The sequence below is a fragment of the Meriones unguiculatus genome, chromosome 14 (assembly GCF_030254825.1).
Source record: "Meriones unguiculatus strain TT.TT164.6M chromosome 14, Bangor_MerUng_6.1, whole genome shotgun sequence".
NCBI lineage: Eukaryota > Metazoa > Chordata > Mammalia > Rodentia > Muridae > Meriones > Meriones unguiculatus.
Genome location: NC_083361.1, coordinates 87,268,892 through 87,284,694, shown reverse-complemented (window position 1 = coordinate 87,284,694; position 15,803 = coordinate 87,268,892). Strand labels below are relative to the sequence as shown.

The window sequence follows — 15,803 nt, the reverse complement described above, 5'->3', positions numbered from 1 at the left end:
CTGGGCCTGCCCCTGGGCGCCTGCCACAGTGTCTGTTCAGAAAGTTCCCCAGGGCTGAGCATCTCAGACCTGACAGACACTGTCGCGTGTCTGGCAAACATTCATCAGACATTTACTATGTGAGGAAGGCTACGGATATCCTTACAGAACACTGCGTCTACTGGAAAAGATCAGCTATGAGCACAAAGAACATTGCCACCAGGCCTGAACAAATCAAAACTCTGTGTGCGTGTGTGCATGCAACAAAATTGTGTCTGGTGTGTATGCACCAAATGCACGCACTTATGGGAGTCAGAAGGTGATACTGGCTATCTTCTTGCTTCTCCATCCGATTATTTGAGACAGGGCCTCCTATTGTACCTGGAGCTCATTCATTGTCTAGACCGACTAGCCAGGGAGTCCTGGGAACCTGTTTATACAGAATGGGCTGTGGGTGCTGGGGATGCACACTCAGGTCCTCACGGTTGTGCAAGTACGTTACTCACTCAGTTGTCTCCTCATCCCCTACCAGATGTTCCTGCCAGTAGTCACAGACCTCCTACCTTCCTGAATGAACCCCTGGTCTTCACACCCACAGTAATACATGTATCTAACCTGTACAAATGGGGCACTGTCCAGTAGCTTGGACAACATTGCCATCATTTCTGGTCCGAGGTTGGTGCTGTCTTTGCCTTGCTCTTCCTGGACCCCTCCTGTTTGGCTGAGAACTTGAGTTGGACGATGGTCTGTGGGAAAGAACAGGTTAAGGCCAGCTACGTGGGAGACACAAGAAAAGCTGAAGAAACGGACGGCAGACCAGAAGCACAGAGAAGAGAGTGGAAACAGTAAGTTAGTAAGAGCCTGTTTTCCCCTCGAGATGGCAGACTGGAAGAAGGCAGCTAGCCTGTGAGCTCTGACAACAGAGATTCTACCACTGTTCTCAGTTTTTAAAAGTTAAGTAACTTTGAGGTAGGGTCTTGCTATGTAGCCCTGTATGGACGAGAACTTGTTATACAGACCAGGCTTCTCCAGAACTCACAGAGGTCCGCTGTCTCTGCCTTCCAACTCCTGCGATTAAAGGCATTTGTCATCATGCCTGACAGTTTTTAATTTTAAAATTTATATATTATGCACATAACATCAATTCAGCCTTTAGACATATGTATTAAAGATACTTCCAAGCTCAGTAAACTATTTCCAGAACATTTTTTATCAACCCCCAAAGAAACTCCAAACACATCTTCATCACTGCATTTTTCTGTGTGTCCCCGCAGACCCTGGCAGCCACTCATTCGGGATGGCCTGACACTTGCTGTATCTCCCAGCGGTCAGTGGTGGACACCGGAAGTCTTCCCGGCCTCGACCTCTGACATACAATTTACATTTTGATCACAGGCAGTGTACACACCTGATTCTGGTTCACTACAGGGCCAGTTTCTGCCTGGCTCCACGCCTGGTGACGTATGGACAAGGGCATCTGTCTGCGTGGTTGCAGGCTGAGAGACTGGGACCCGAAGTGCCCAGGCCTGACTGAAGCAAGAGCGGAGAAAGGCTCCCGAGAGCAGCGAGGCCTGCAGGTGACTGAGGCCCACCTACCTTTGCTCCTGTACTCTCCTTCTCTTCCTTCTGCCCGTTTCATTCTTCCTGTTCTGTTCTTCTGCTCTGGGCTCTGCATTAGAAATGCTCATTAATTATTTCTCATCACACCAGACATGGTGATACATGCCTGTAATCCCAGCACTCAGGAAGCAAGGCTGGAGGACAAGTTCAAGGCCAACTTGGGATGAATAATGAGACCTTTTCTTAAAAAACGAAAATCAAACAAACAATCTAGCACTTTTCAAAAGGCCTCCACACTTTAAGTTTCCTTTTGAGATATTCTATCTTCTTTGCTTAATTTTTTTCTCATTCTCTTATTCCTACAAGGCCTTTCCTTGGATTCTCTGACTGAAGTCTTTTCATCCTATCGTCTTTTCCTTCAAAGTATTTATCACAGTTATAGCTTTAGATTTCCTTGTGTGATACAAAGAAGCCTCTCTAAAAATGTGAGCATTGTTATTTGGTTTATTATAGTATCGCTGGCGCAGTACAAGGCTATCACATAGAAAGAGTCAATAAATACCTGTCAAAAGAGTGTCAGCAAAACCCAGCAATCACTATTACATATTTATTTGGAATTTCAGAAGCACTTGGTACAGCAGTGAATGTGCTTTCCAGTGCTTATACAATCCTAGTGCCTTATCAACAGCAGATATCCCAATGCTTGCTTTCTTTTCAGTCTCTCAGGATTATAAACTTCCATCCGCTAGCCTCTGAAATGACTGTCATTATACTGCCTGTCTGTACTGAGGGGCCCCTCTGAGAGTGAGTGGTACACAGTAGCAAATGGCACAGCATCTGTGAGCAGGTTGCAAAAAGCTACGACTTTGCTAGGACGACGGTGCATGTCTTTAATCCCAGCGCTTGGAAGGCAGAGGCAGCCGGATCCCGAGGGCAGCTTAGCGTTAACCCTATGGCTTCTAGCTGGTACTCGCTCCTTCCCCTTTGTTTGTCACTGATGAAATTGCTGCCACACTGTGAGACTCACCAGCCTCTGAGCTGGAATAGCATCCTTTCCAAAAGAGCCCTAGACGACTGCGGCAATTTCTTTCTTTTCTTCTTTGAGACAGAGTCTCGTGTTACTCAAGCTGGCTTGGAGCTCTCTATGTAGCTGAGAATGACCTTGGCTACTGACTCTTCTGCCTCCTCCACTTTGCAAGTGTTGGGATTGAGGTGATCACTATAATTGCCTTTCTGAGAGGACAGCACTAACCCTGCAACAGGCTTAGGGATTGTTCGGTTTATCTCTTCTCCTGTAAACATGAGCCACCTGAGGCAAAGACAAGGACCCTGATTCCTAGGCCAGTGTTCTTTCAATTACTGTATAGGCTTTAATCTTCTTCTTCCAGTAAGTTATCCCAGTACACTGTGGTGGAGTCAGGGAGGAAGGGCAGTGCTAGGCAGAGTAAGGCTAGATCATGAGGTCTCACCTGCATTCTCTGGATGGCTGGAACCTGCTTCCCCGTGGCTGTCCTGTGGGCTTACCACACGGGCTGGAGGCGCCTTACGGGCAGCAGAAAGTACCATGTGGGCTGCCCGCCCCAGAGGCCCCGGCTGCAGCTGCTTTAGCATACCCTTGAGCTCTGAGATTTCCTTGGTGCTTCTGCATAGAAAGAGCATTTGGTTTCACTCACAATGCAGACATCATTCTATTCAGTCGATCCAAGAAACATGGTTCACTATCCTGACATGACCTAAAGTGACTAACCAGGGGGCCATGGGACAGGATTTTGTGCCCATCAGCGACATAGTTGTTCCCTTACTGGAGAAATAACAGCAGGTACATACGTCTGCGGATCTGGGAAGAATGTCCTCCGGATAGAAGGATTAGTCAGCCAGGGGCTAGGGTCAGGTTCCAGGGCATCAGAAGACTTCTGAAGAGAAAATGGAGAAGTGAACAATACCCAGATTCACCAACAGGGGACACTGCCGCCTAGGATTGCAACACGACTGTATCTGCAGTAACATTTTCAGGGCACATTTGCTGGTGTGAGCAAGCTGTGATGCTGTACCACAGCATCAAGGGTTTTGTCAGGATCAGAAGGGCTCTTGGAGTAAAAGAGCCCACACTATCGGGTAAAACAGGCCTATGGGGACTGTCGGAATGTGCAAACTTTTGGAGTTTGTCTCTTATAACCTTTTAAAGTAATTATCTATCTCATACTTTAAATTTGCATATAAATAAAATGAACCTGTTTAGGTGTATGTTGTAGAAAGTTCAAGGCCAGCTACAGAGAAAGGCCTTGTCTCAATATATATAGATATGTCCAAATATACTTAAATTTGGACATTAAAAAAACAAAACAAAACCAAAAAACACAAAAACATTATTCATGCCTTTAATCCCAGCACTCAGAGAGGCAGAGGCAGGCAAATCGTTGTGAGTTCAAGGCCAGCCTAGCTTAATGTCAGGGCAGCCAAGGCTACACAGAAAAACCTTGTCTTAAAAATCCAACAAACAAACAAACAAACAAACAAACAAACAAACATTTAATCCCAGCACTCCGGAGGCAGAGGCAGGTGGATTTCTTTGGGTTTTGAGGTCAAACACAGAGGGAGTTCCGGGACAGCCAGGCCTACATAGACAAACCCTGTGTCTACAGAACAAAACAAACCATTATCCCAGTGGCAGGCAGAGGCGGCACACACCTCTCAGCCCTCAGGAGGCCACAAAAACAAAACTCATGAGAGAGTCACCTGCCTCTGCCTCTCAAGTGCTCAGATGAAATGACGCGGCCAGGGACATATAGGGGCTCTACAAGGCAACGGGGCAGAAAACAATGTCAGAGGGGTTGCCTTGGGGCTTTCAAGTGCTGAAAGTGATAGTTCTCTGCAAACCCAGAAATAACGTATGCGGTTAAGTTGAGATCCAAAAACAAGTTCAATTAGCTAAAGAACAAATGGTCCAACAGCTTTGTGTGGACTGTATTCCAGGCTCACTCACATCTCTGCTATATAAAGAAGAAAGGGAGTTTATTTATTCCACAAGACCAGGGTGTTAGGTCTAAAGGAGATTCCAATTCCCCAAACTGCAGAAGGCAGTCCAGATATCCAGAAGTGGGCTCAGCTAGGGCTACAGGAGGGTTCTGGTGGTTAGGTAAAAGTCAGCATCACTCAGGAACTTGTGGAGCCAGTTCTCCTGGCTTCTCCCCAAAAGGAGTTCCTGCCCTCATTGCTGGCAGAAGGGACAAATGGCAAGCTGAGGTGCCCATTAGCATAACAAAGTTCCTGCTGGCCTTCATGTTCCGCTGGTATCAGGAGTTAAAGACTTCACAGTCCTGCCCTTCTAATCTCTTCCCCTAGCTTAAACTCCCTCTGGCTCACAGGCTTCTCTCCCTTTGGCTTTTCTCTCTCTTAGCAGACTGGACCTGGCCAGGGCTATCTGAGAGAGAGGGGAGAAGAGCAGGGGATAGAGAATAGAGAAAACATAGTGAGAGAAACATGGGCACATGGAGGGAGATGGGGGAGGGGAGACAGGGAGGGAAGCAACTAAAAAGTTAGAGAAAAGAAGCCTTTCTCCACCACTGTGCATACCTGGCTCAGCCCAGAGCGCCCAGGGGCTGAGGGATCCATCACAGGCTCAGCCAAAGAGTCCAGAGAGGAGCGCACTCGTAGGAAGGCCAGCCCAAAGGACTGATGGCGTGTGAAAGGCTGTGAGCAGGTCAATCGAAGTCGATCCCATGATTCTCCTGAGGCTGGAGTCAGGAAATCATCTCCAGGAAAAAAGAGACAAAGGAGGGGCTGGAGAGAGGCCTCAGCAGTTCCGGCCCCTTGTTGTTCTTGCAGAGGACGGGAGTTTAGCTCCCACACCATGTTAGGTGGTTTACAACTGCCTGGAACTCTAGTTCCAGGCGATCCCACACCCTCTTCTGGCCTCCTCAAGTACATACACACATCCCTCCCACATATACATAAATTAAAAAATAAAAATAAATATTTAAAGAGGAGAGAAAGAAAAAAGAGCTGGGCATGGATGTACATAGTTGTAACTTCAACACTTGGAAGGTAGAGGCAAGGGGATCAGAAGCTTAAGGCTGGCCTTGGTTGCAAAGCAGCCACATGAGACCCTGGAGAGAGCGTAAGGGAAGGAGAGGAGAAGAGAGAGAGGGAGTGTGTGTGTGTGTGTGTGTGTGTGTATGCACGTGCACGTGGGCTTGAGAACAGAGAAGAAAATGTGTTGCACGAATAGTTATTAGCCAGAAAGCAGGAAGGGAAAAAGTCCAATCTGAAGAAAGGAAAGACAGGCCAAGGCCAAGCTACATACAGTAAAAGACAAGAGGAGGAAGCATGGAATCACCAGTACAAGTCCCTTTAGGCTTTGCTGCTCAGGGAAAGGTTAGGAAAACAGGCGAGGCAGGGCCCTTTCAGCCCAGTTCCTTGTCTTCTAACCACCCCTCCATCGCAGTCCCACACCAGTCTCCATCTGCCTGAGCACGAGGCCACAGCCTCCCTCGCACTGCTACTATGCAGCCGTTCAGTCCCAAACCCCAGGACCCCAAACTTCCCATCTTTGATTCCTAACACTATCTTGTCAGTATACCATCCCATAGACCTACAAAACCTCCAAAAATCTCCCTCTTCCTCTATGACAAGACAAAATCCTCCAATGGAAATAGAGAGACAGACTGCAACTCCCTAGAGTCCAGGAATCAAACCTTACGCATCTGTTACGGTGCCCGGTGAACACAGATTTGAATAAGCGGAATTCACGAAACTATATATTAAATAAATATAGCCAGCACACAGCTTTACCCTATACAAAAATCTATGCTACAGTTTTTCTCCTTTTTGTTGTGCTAGAAAGTAAACATATTGTAGACAAGCCTTTCTCTCACTTGGCGTACTTCTAATCATCAGTCCCAGGAGTACTTTGTCTGTATTTTCCTGCATTTTAATTTTGTCTTATATCTATAAAGTTTGCTAAAATAAGGACAGTGAGGAAATTACGTGACAGAAAGAATCAAGCATTTTAGATATTATTCTCATTTTTACTGGTGAGTTGTGTTTAATGTAAGTCTACCTCTATAAATCAGAGTGTCTTCATTTGTGAGACTGAAAACATAAGATGTCTCTAGCCTTGCAATATGGCAAAGACCTGACAAGACCCACATCAGTGACTATTGAAAAACCTGCCATGTCTTTTATTCTAAATAAATGTTTTAAAATCACATACACAAAAAAAAAAAAAAAAAAAAGAAAGAAAGTAAACATATTGAGCCCAATAAAATCCTATCAATCACTGGTGGTGGTGGTATATGCCTGCAATTCTAGCACTTGGGAGGCAAAGGCAGGAAGCGGTTAAGGCTAGTCTGGGTTGTACACTGAGACCCTGTCTCAACAATCAAACCCTAAAACACAATAATGTATTAGACACCAACAGGTAAATATAAATACCCCCAACATTCTCACCAGGCAGAACTCACACGCAAGCATTGGCTTACCCTGTCCCCTACCAGATGTACCGAAGCCCTTGCACAGGCTCCCTCCCATAACCTACACCCGGCAGCACTTAGACCTGTCTGTACACTGTACCTGTCCTTCCCGTCCCCACATCCGCTTTTGCCTCTTTACCATCCTTAAACATCCGGACTCCTGAGCGGTTCTTCCCCGCCTTTGAATCAGTGAGGGACATTAACATGGTTGCAGGGAGAAGGGTGACGAAAGGTCTGTCCAGGGGCCAGGAAGAACGACCCACATCAATCTGTACGAAAGCACAGCCACAGTTCCCTGGGGACCAAAAGGAGGAGAGGGTAAGGATGAGAATGGCAGATGAAGCTATTGGGGGGTGGGGGCGGGGGAGGGGACACTCCACTGTAGAGCCAGTCAGAAGCCAGAAAGTGCTGGCAACATGTGGGGTCACACAGGGAGCCACCAACTGGAATGGACTGAAACCCCAGTCCATGAAATGACGGTGAAGGTTCATGGCCATCTCAGCCTGGAACCTGCCCTGGAAGGCACTGTTAGGGAACCAAACATCTTTCTGTCCTGAGAAAGGCAAGACAGCGCTCTCCAACCATTTTTTTGACTAGAGAATTCTAAGGCCAACTTCTTTGTTGGTTTGTTTTTGGGACAGAGTCTTACTATGTAGCCTTAGTTGGCCTGGAGCTCACTAATGTGGTCCAGGATGGCCTCAAACATCTATCCGCCTGCTTCAGTCTCCCAAGTGCCTGGATTAAAGGGATGTACCAGTATACCCAGCGTCAACCTTTGTAATCTATCTACTCCTCCGCAGTCTTCTTTTCAGTGTCTTTAGAGGTGTACAAGGATTCGATCTGTTGCTTTGTATTGTTATGCCAACGCCCTGGCTTTACCCAGACCATCCACACTGAAGCAAGGGAGTTCACAGCACAATTCTCAAAGCACTCTTCACATTGTGCTCTCGTTAGAACGTGTACATGCATGCGTGCTGCCAGTGTATGGAGGCAAGAGGGCAATTTCGTTGTTCCTAAGGTGCTGTCCACCTTGTCTTTTTTTTTAAATTATTTTATTATATGTGTATAGATGTTTTGCCTGTGTGCCTGTGTCCTCAGAAACCAGAAGAGCGAGTCAGATCTCCTGGAACTGAAGTTACAGGTGTTTGTTAGCCACCATGTGGGTGCTGGGAATTGAACCTATGTCCTTTGGAAGAGCAGCCACTGCTCTTATCCACTGAGCCAGCTCTCCAGCACAACCACCTTGTCTTTTTAAGACAGTCTTTCACTGACCTGGAGCTCATCAAGTAGGCCAGTTTTCCTAGTTAGGGTCACTATTGCTGTGATAAAATAGCATGGCCAAAGCAGAGTTGGGAAGAAAACTTTCACACTGTGGTCCACCTTTGAAGGAAGTCTGGACAGGAACTCAAACAGGACAGGAACCTGGAGGCAAGAGCTGACGCAGAGGCCGTGATGCTGATGGCTAGCTTGCTCCACATGGCTTCTTCAGCCTGCTCTCTTTCTTTTCTTTTCTTTTTTTCAGGCAGGGTTTCTCTATGCAGCCCTGGCTGTCCTGGAACTAATTCTGTAGAGCAGGCTCATCTTGAACAGGGGGCATTCTCGTAATTGAGGATCCCTCCTCTCAGTCAACTTTAGCTTGTGTCAAGCTGATATAAAACTACGCAAGCACATCAGTGATGTCCAGGAAGAAGTTTATTTCTACCTCCCAAGTGCTGGGATTTCAGAAGGTATGCCACCACAGTTGGCCTTATGTGTATGTGTGTGGGAGTTTGGGTGTGTGTGGAGGTCAGAGGATAACTTCAGGCCTGGGTCTCTTCACTTTGTCTTGTCTTTGTTGTTCACTGCTGTGCTGGACACCAGCTTGCCCCATCTGGTTCTTATATGGATTCTGGGAATTCAAACTCAGATCCTTATACTTGCATGGCAAATGCTTCTCCTACTAAGCAATCTCCCTACCCCATGCCCAGCTTTAAATGCGGGCTCTGGGGAGTCAAGCTCAAGTCCTCATGTACTAGGCACAGACTTTAACAACACTGAATTCTCTGTGAATGAAGACCCTGGAGTTCTCCACCAGACCAAATCTTCCCTTCACATCTAGCGGGCTTGTTCCAGAAGGCCCCTCAGCCAGGATGAACTGAGGCACTGGGGAGCAGTTAGAGTCACCGCCATCTCACCCCTGTGTTCTTCCCTCGGAGTCCCAGAGGCCCTGGAAATCCACTCACCGACATCGATATAGCTTATGGGCACTGCCTTCTCCAGCTGAAGCTCCACTTTCAGTTGCCCACTCTTGTCCTGAGGACAGCTGAGCCAAGGTCCCCTATGACTGTCTGGGTTCAGCAAGTTCTCCACAGGATGTTTGGGATCCTACATCAGAGAGAAGAAGAGAAACGTCAGGAAGGTTTCTGAGCACACAGGGAAAAAAAGGACAGCTAAAAAAAAGGGATGTCTATAATTCCAAACCTGCTGAGGAGGCCCCTCAACGTGACAGAAAGCCACCGGGGGCATGCACAGGAACTCAGAGAGCCGGAAGCTCATTCCGTGTAGGTATCAGTCACCTCTAACTCACTCATCAGATCACCTCATTTAATCCTCCTAAGGATTCTTGAGTTCAGTTCTTACTGTTACTTCTGCTTAGTTAGATAAAGAAACTAAAGCAATGGAGGCAGGCGGGGAGGGGGAGCACTTAAAAACTGACCTAAGACCTTAGGCTAAATAACCAAACAAAACAGAACCCCAGGTTTCTAAAAAATATAGCTTTTTAACGCTACACTATATTAATAGTTCTTTTTTCATAAGACCTTTACACAGATATTTATTTATCTTTAAAATAATTCTATGAAATAAGGTCTTTGTTTACGTAGCCCAGGCTGGCCTCAAACATAAACTCCTCCTGAGAGCTGTAATTATAGATATGCACTGCTATACCCAGCAAGAGATTGTATTCTTGTATTCTCTCTTCCTTCCTTCCTTCCTTCCTTCCTTCCTTCCTTCCTCCCTCCCTCCCTCCCTCCCTCCCTCCCTCCCTCCCTTCCTTTCTTCCTTCCTCGGTTGGTTTGTTTGTTTCAGCAATAAAATCTTTCTCTTACTTGCAATTTCATGTATGTGAATATTTTTCCCATAAAATAAATCTCTAAGTAGAATATGGGTTGGGGAGAGAGGCTAAAGATATACCTTCATCCTGTTCTTCAGCTTCTAGAACAGTCTCTACAGAGACCATGAGCTTAGAAGACTGCCAATATTCTCTAAGACTCTATGACAAGACATTTGAAGGTGGGTATGGTGGTACATGCCTATAATTCTAGCACCCAGGTGGCTGTAGCAGGATGATTTGAGCATCTAACGCTAACTCACTGGGATACACAGTGAGTTCAAGGCTAGCCTGAGCTAAATGGCAAGACCTTCTCTTAAAAAACAAACAAAACAAAACCAAAACAAACCATAATCCCCTAAAACTTCAAAAGCAAACAATACTCAGGAGCAAAGGCAGGTGCATCTGTGAGAGTTTGAGGCTAGCCTGGTCTACATAAGGAGTTCTAGGCCAGCCAGGGATATATAGTGAGACTTTGACTCAAAAACAAAATAAGAAAAAGAGGAGGAAGAGAAGGACAATGATGACAGTTCAAGCTGACCTGCAGGTAAGAAGGGTGAAGCTAATCTTTATTTTGTGGGTTTGTATAGGTAATTCCTAAGCACCATCTAAGGGGTGCTCTCTGAAATATGTGGGGATTTAAAAAAATTATTACTTTTCTCTGATGTGCATGACTGTTTTGCCAGGATGCATGAATGTGTACCACATATATCAGTCCCCTAGAACTGGGATTAATGATGGTTGTGAGCTACCACACAGGGGCTAAGAACTGAAACTAGTTTTCTGTAAGACAAGTGCCTTTAACCACTAAGCCGTCTCTCCAGCCCTGTGTGGGGATGTGTTTGACTGCTATAATCACCATGTAGTAATACTGCCATTAGGGCCTGGTAACCAGGGAAGCTAATACATTCCGCCATGCCAATAATACTGTTGTGCAATAGACTTGGCCACCTAAATGTCAATGGCACCCCTCAAAAAAGATCAGTGTAATGAAAAGGAAACAGAAGGGGTAAATGGATGCAGTAAATCCTTAATAAACCCCATGATAGATTGGCACTGGGCCCAAAGCATGGTATCTAGCCCAAGGTTGGAACTGTAGAACTTTCTACATCCTCATAGGCCAAGTATAGCCACCATGAGTGCCCTTGATTAATTTTAATGGCAGAATAACCAAATTGCTCCTCTAGGACTCCGGGATAGACAGGCGGGCCTTTGTTAGCTGTTCTCACAGCGTGAGCAAGTTTCCTACACTCATCCACTCCTTTTGTTTGTTTGTTTGTTTTGTTTTTGTTTTTGGAGACAGGTTTCTCTGTGTAGCCTTGGCTGTCCGGACTGGCTTTTGTAGACCAGGCTGGCCTGGAACTCACAGAGATCAGCCTGCCTCCACCTCTGGAGTGCTGGGATCGCAGGCGTGCATCACTGCCTCTGGCTCTATCCTTTTAATTATCAAGATGAAAGCAATCATGGCCAGTGACTAACATACCTGAGAGGAAAATGACACCACATGGATGATCTTCACAGGCGCCATCAAGCTTCTTTAAGTGCCAGACAGATATGCTTCCTCCTAGGCTATCTTCTGTGACTGTGGAGACACTGCCTATGTTTTGCTCTTGGTAGCTTTTGGGAGAACAAGAATCCTCACATTACTCCTGAGAAAAGAAAAAGAACAAAAGTTAACATAAGCTACTCTTTTTGTTTGTTTGTTTTTCAAGACAGGGTTTCTCTGTATAGCCCTGGCTATCCTGGAACTCACTTTAGACCAGGCTGGTCTCAAATTCAAAGATCCATCTGCCTCTGCCTTCCAAACGCTGGGACTAAAGGTGGGTGCCACCACCACTGGGCTCATTCTTGTTCTTTGATAATAAGAATTACTTATAGTTGGCTCACTTCTCAGGGCCACCAGCAGCCTGCAGGGAGCAAATCTGTATCACCTAGAGACATCCCCCTCCCCACTGTGAGACAGCCTCAAGAAAACAAAGCAGCAAATCAAAAACAATTATTAAACTAATGTTGAATTTATAATTAGGTGGGCTTTCAAGAACATGAATCGTGTCAATTCATCTCTATGTCCCTAGGACACAATAAGGATGGGCAGTAAATGTACAGTAAATACATTATATAATTCTGCTTCAGCGGCTCAATTCATCTTACTAAATTAGCTCTCCATCTCCCCAAGCTTAGTGTGGTGTTCCATGCCTATGACCTCCGCATTTGTGGGACTAGAGCAAGAGAACACAGACTTTAAGGCCAGTCTGTGATAGTTAGGTTTAAGGCTAGCCTGGGGTACAGAGCCAGACCCTGATTTAAAATAAAGTATTTTGGGGCCAATGAGATGGATCAGCATTGGTTTTCTAACTTCTTTTGTCTTTAAAAAGCTCACAGGAGCCAGGTGTAGCGTCTTCCACTTATTATCCCAACTATGAAGGAGGGTAAGGTTGAAGAGTATGAGGCCAGAGCTGGGTGCAATGACACACACCTGTGATCCCAGCACTCAGGGGCAAGAGGCCAGCCTGGGTGAGTCCAGGGTAGCCAAGGTTACACAGAGAAACCCTGTCTTAAAATAAAATAAAATAAAATAAAAGTTCGAGGCCAGCCTGGGCAACATAGCAAGAACCTATCTAAAAATAAATACAAATTTTGGGGTCCTGGAAAGATGGCTTAGTGATTAAGTGCACTAGTTGTTCTTCCAGAGGACCTGGGTTCTATTTCCAACAACCACATGGCAGTTCACAGTCTGTAACATCATTTTCAGGGGATCTAACACCCTCACACCAATACACATAAAATAAAAATTAAGTAGAGTAAAAAAAAATATAGAAATTTTATCTGGGTATTGTAGTGGACTTTTGTTTGTGTGGTTTGCTTTTTTTTTTGAGACAGTCCCACTCTGTAGCCCAGGTGAGTACAGAACTTCCTATGTGGCTCAGGCTGATCCTGAAAACCTGGCAATCCTGCTTCCATTTCCCAAGTGCTGTGATTCTAAGTGTGGGCCACCACACACAGCTCAGAAAGTTTTATGAGGGCACTGAGATGTGCTCCCGAGACAGAGATCAGTGTCAGGTGTTATCATCCTCCACTTTCCTTTTTGAGACAGGAGCTCCTGACTCTCACTTAACCTACCTCAAAGACTGGCTAGGAGGGTTTGCCAGTACGTCCCCAGAATCCTCCTGTCTCTGCTTCCCAGTGTTGAGATTTACAGGCACCAGCTGCTACTGCTGTTTTTTTTTTTTTTTTTTTTCTTTTTGTTTTTTTGAGACAGGGTTTCTCTGTGTGGCCTTGGCTATTTTTGAACTCCCTCTGTAGACCAGGTTGGCCTCAAACTCAGAGATCCACCTCCCTCTTAGAGTGCTGGAATTAAAGGCATGTGCCACCATCACCCAGTCTTTTTATTTTTTTGAGACAGGGTCTCCGTCTTGGCTAGCCTAGAACTTGCTATGTAGACCAGACTGGAATCTGCCTCCTGGGTAATGGGATTAAAGGCTTTCACCACCACAAACAGCCTCCTGGTATTTTTATGTGGGTGTTGGGGATCTTAAATCCAAATGCACGGCAAATATTTTACTTACCGAGCCATCTCTCCAGACTGAAATTTTAGGCTTTTCGAGACATGGTTTTTCTGTATAGCAGCCCTGGCTGTCCTGGAATTCACTTTGTAAACCAAGCTGGTATCTGACAAGAGATATGCCCGTCTCTGCCTATCAAGTGCAGGAATTAAAGGCATGCACCACCACATTTGGTCCAGGCTGAAAATGTAAACATGTGCAAAATTTAACAAAGTAAATGAACTCTTATGGGTTCATCACTCAGGTTCAATAATCCATTGGTAACAATTTTTTTTTTTAAATTTACTTATTAAATACTCAATGTTCTGCTCGCATGTATGCCTGCTCGACAGAAGAGGGAAGTAGATCTCACTGTAGATAGTTGTGAGCCACCATGTGGTTGACTGGGAATTAAACTCAGGACCTCTCAAGAGCACCCAGCATTAGCACCCTTAATCTCTGAGCCATCTCTCCAGCCCCAGTAACAAATGTCTTAAGATATCTGTCAGCCAGGTGTGATAGTGGCACGCCTTTAATCACAGCACTTGGAAGGCAAAGGCAGGCAGATCTGAGTTTGAGGCCAGCCTGGTCTACAAAGTGAGTTCCAGGATAGCCTGGGCTATGTAGAGAAAAACTGTCTTGAAAAAACCCAAACCAAAACAAAAGATATCTGAATGTCTTTAGGTGAGGGTCTCTCAAATGATTTATTTATTTATTGATTTATTGAGGTAGGATCTTGCGACATAGCACTGGCTGACCTTGTATCTGTTATGTAACCCAAGCTGGCCAATTCTTTCACATTTTCACATTTATTTATTTTGTGTGTGGTAGATGGGTATATACTCGCACAAGTCAGATTTTCTCCTTGCATCATGCGAGTCTTGCAGATTGAAGCCAGGAGAGGGTGTCAGATCTCCTGGAACTGGAGTTACAACCAATTGTGAACTGTCAGGTGGGTCTCCTTAATCTTTGAGCCACCTCTCCAGCCCCACACTGAGCCATCTTGCTGGCCCTTAAGAAACTGTTTTTGAGATAAAGGACTTACTATGCTGTTCACCCTAAACTCCAGATACCTCTGCCTCGGAGATGTTGGGGTCTCAGGCAGGAGCCATCATGCTTATGCCACGGTTGTCTTAGACTCCTAGGATCAAATAATTTCGCCTCAGCCTCAAGAGTAGTATATACCATCAGACCTGACTCTCTTCAAATATTCTACTTACGTTTCTTACCTGAAAATATGAGTCCATGAATCCTAATACATTGTTGGCCATAATGGCTTTCTAATCTAGTCATCACTCAGGTTTTGTTCCTATCTCCTCATGTTATTGCTACTTGAAATACTTGCTCTCTTTACAACCTGTTTATTTTGATGCTCAAATCTCAATTACAATCTCTGTCACACACACACACACACACACACACACAGAGAGAGAGAGAGAGAGAGAGAGAGAGAGAGAGAGAGAGAGAGAGAGACCGTAACCACTTCAAAGCAACAGCTCCATCCTGCCAATTCTCACTTGGTATTTAACAAAGTCCTTTTCATGTAACAACTATATAGTTATCTTTTGACAAGACTGTGAGCTCCGGGAGAACGGGATTTTTGTTTAACTAGTTCTTACATATCTAACGTTAGAGGAAGAAACACATAGACGATTAGCAAAATCATCTGCAGCCCTTGGAGGTCCCTTCAGGTTCTTCAGCTCTCCGTCTGAGGCTTCGGACCACGGAACGGGTTGCTCTGCTCATTTTCTTGTTGGCCACCCTCCTCCCTTTCAGCGACTCCTCTCCAATCGACAAACCTCAATGCCTCTCACCGCGTCCGTGAACTCTTAAGAAGTCGAGGCAGCCTCGGCCACGGGGTTCCAATCTTATTCTCCCGCCAATTCCGTCCCGAGGTCTCCGCCTCCTGGCCCCGGCGCCACCCTGAAGCTCAGGAACGCGTTCTGGGTCCTAAAGAAGCCGCTATTTCTGAAATGGTGACTTTCACCCAGGCAAAACAGCAGATAATACATCTAAAAAAAACAAAAACCCAACAAGAACAAACAAACAAACGCAGTGTGCCTGTGTTTTTATGTATATTTTTATTCCCCACTGTCCTCCCGTAGAAAGTGTAATTTACACTTCCGGGTTGGCCTCGGTGCAGCATGGGAAATGTAGTTCTCG

At 45.6% G+C, this 15,803-nt stretch overlaps 1 protein-coding gene across 4 annotated transcripts in view; it reads right to left on the bottom strand.

Moving 5' to 3' along the window:
- Xndc1n (XRCC1 N-terminal domain containing 1, N-terminal like) overlaps nt 1-15,803 on the bottom strand; it is an 18,270-nt gene extending 2,467 nt beyond the window's left edge. Inside the window, exons 1-10 of one of the 4 annotated variants that reach the window (XM_060367713.1) lie at nt 15,455-15,803; nt 13,665-13,841; nt 11,582-11,747; nt 9,233-9,374; nt 7,150-7,305; nt 5,113-5,291; nt 3,367-3,452; nt 3,009-3,181; nt 1,576-1,648; nt 595-725 (exon numbers count right to left, since the gene is read on the bottom strand). In XM_060367713.1, the coding sequence (XP_060223696.1) occupies nt 595-725; nt 1,576-1,648; nt 3,009-3,181; nt 3,367-3,452; nt 5,113-5,291; nt 7,150-7,305; nt 9,233-9,374; nt 11,582-11,626 (985 nt within the window). In that variant the 5' untranslated portion in view covers nt 11,627-11,747; nt 13,665-13,841; nt 15,455-15,803. Of the gene's footprint in view, nt 1-594; nt 726-1,575; nt 1,649-3,008; nt 3,182-3,366; nt 3,453-5,112; nt 5,292-7,149; nt 7,306-9,232; nt 9,375-11,581; nt 11,748-13,664; nt 13,842-15,259; nt 15,408-15,439 lie in introns of those variants that run through there. The other 3 variants (XM_021652030.2, XM_021652031.2, XM_060367714.1) reach the window with 3 other exon arrangements.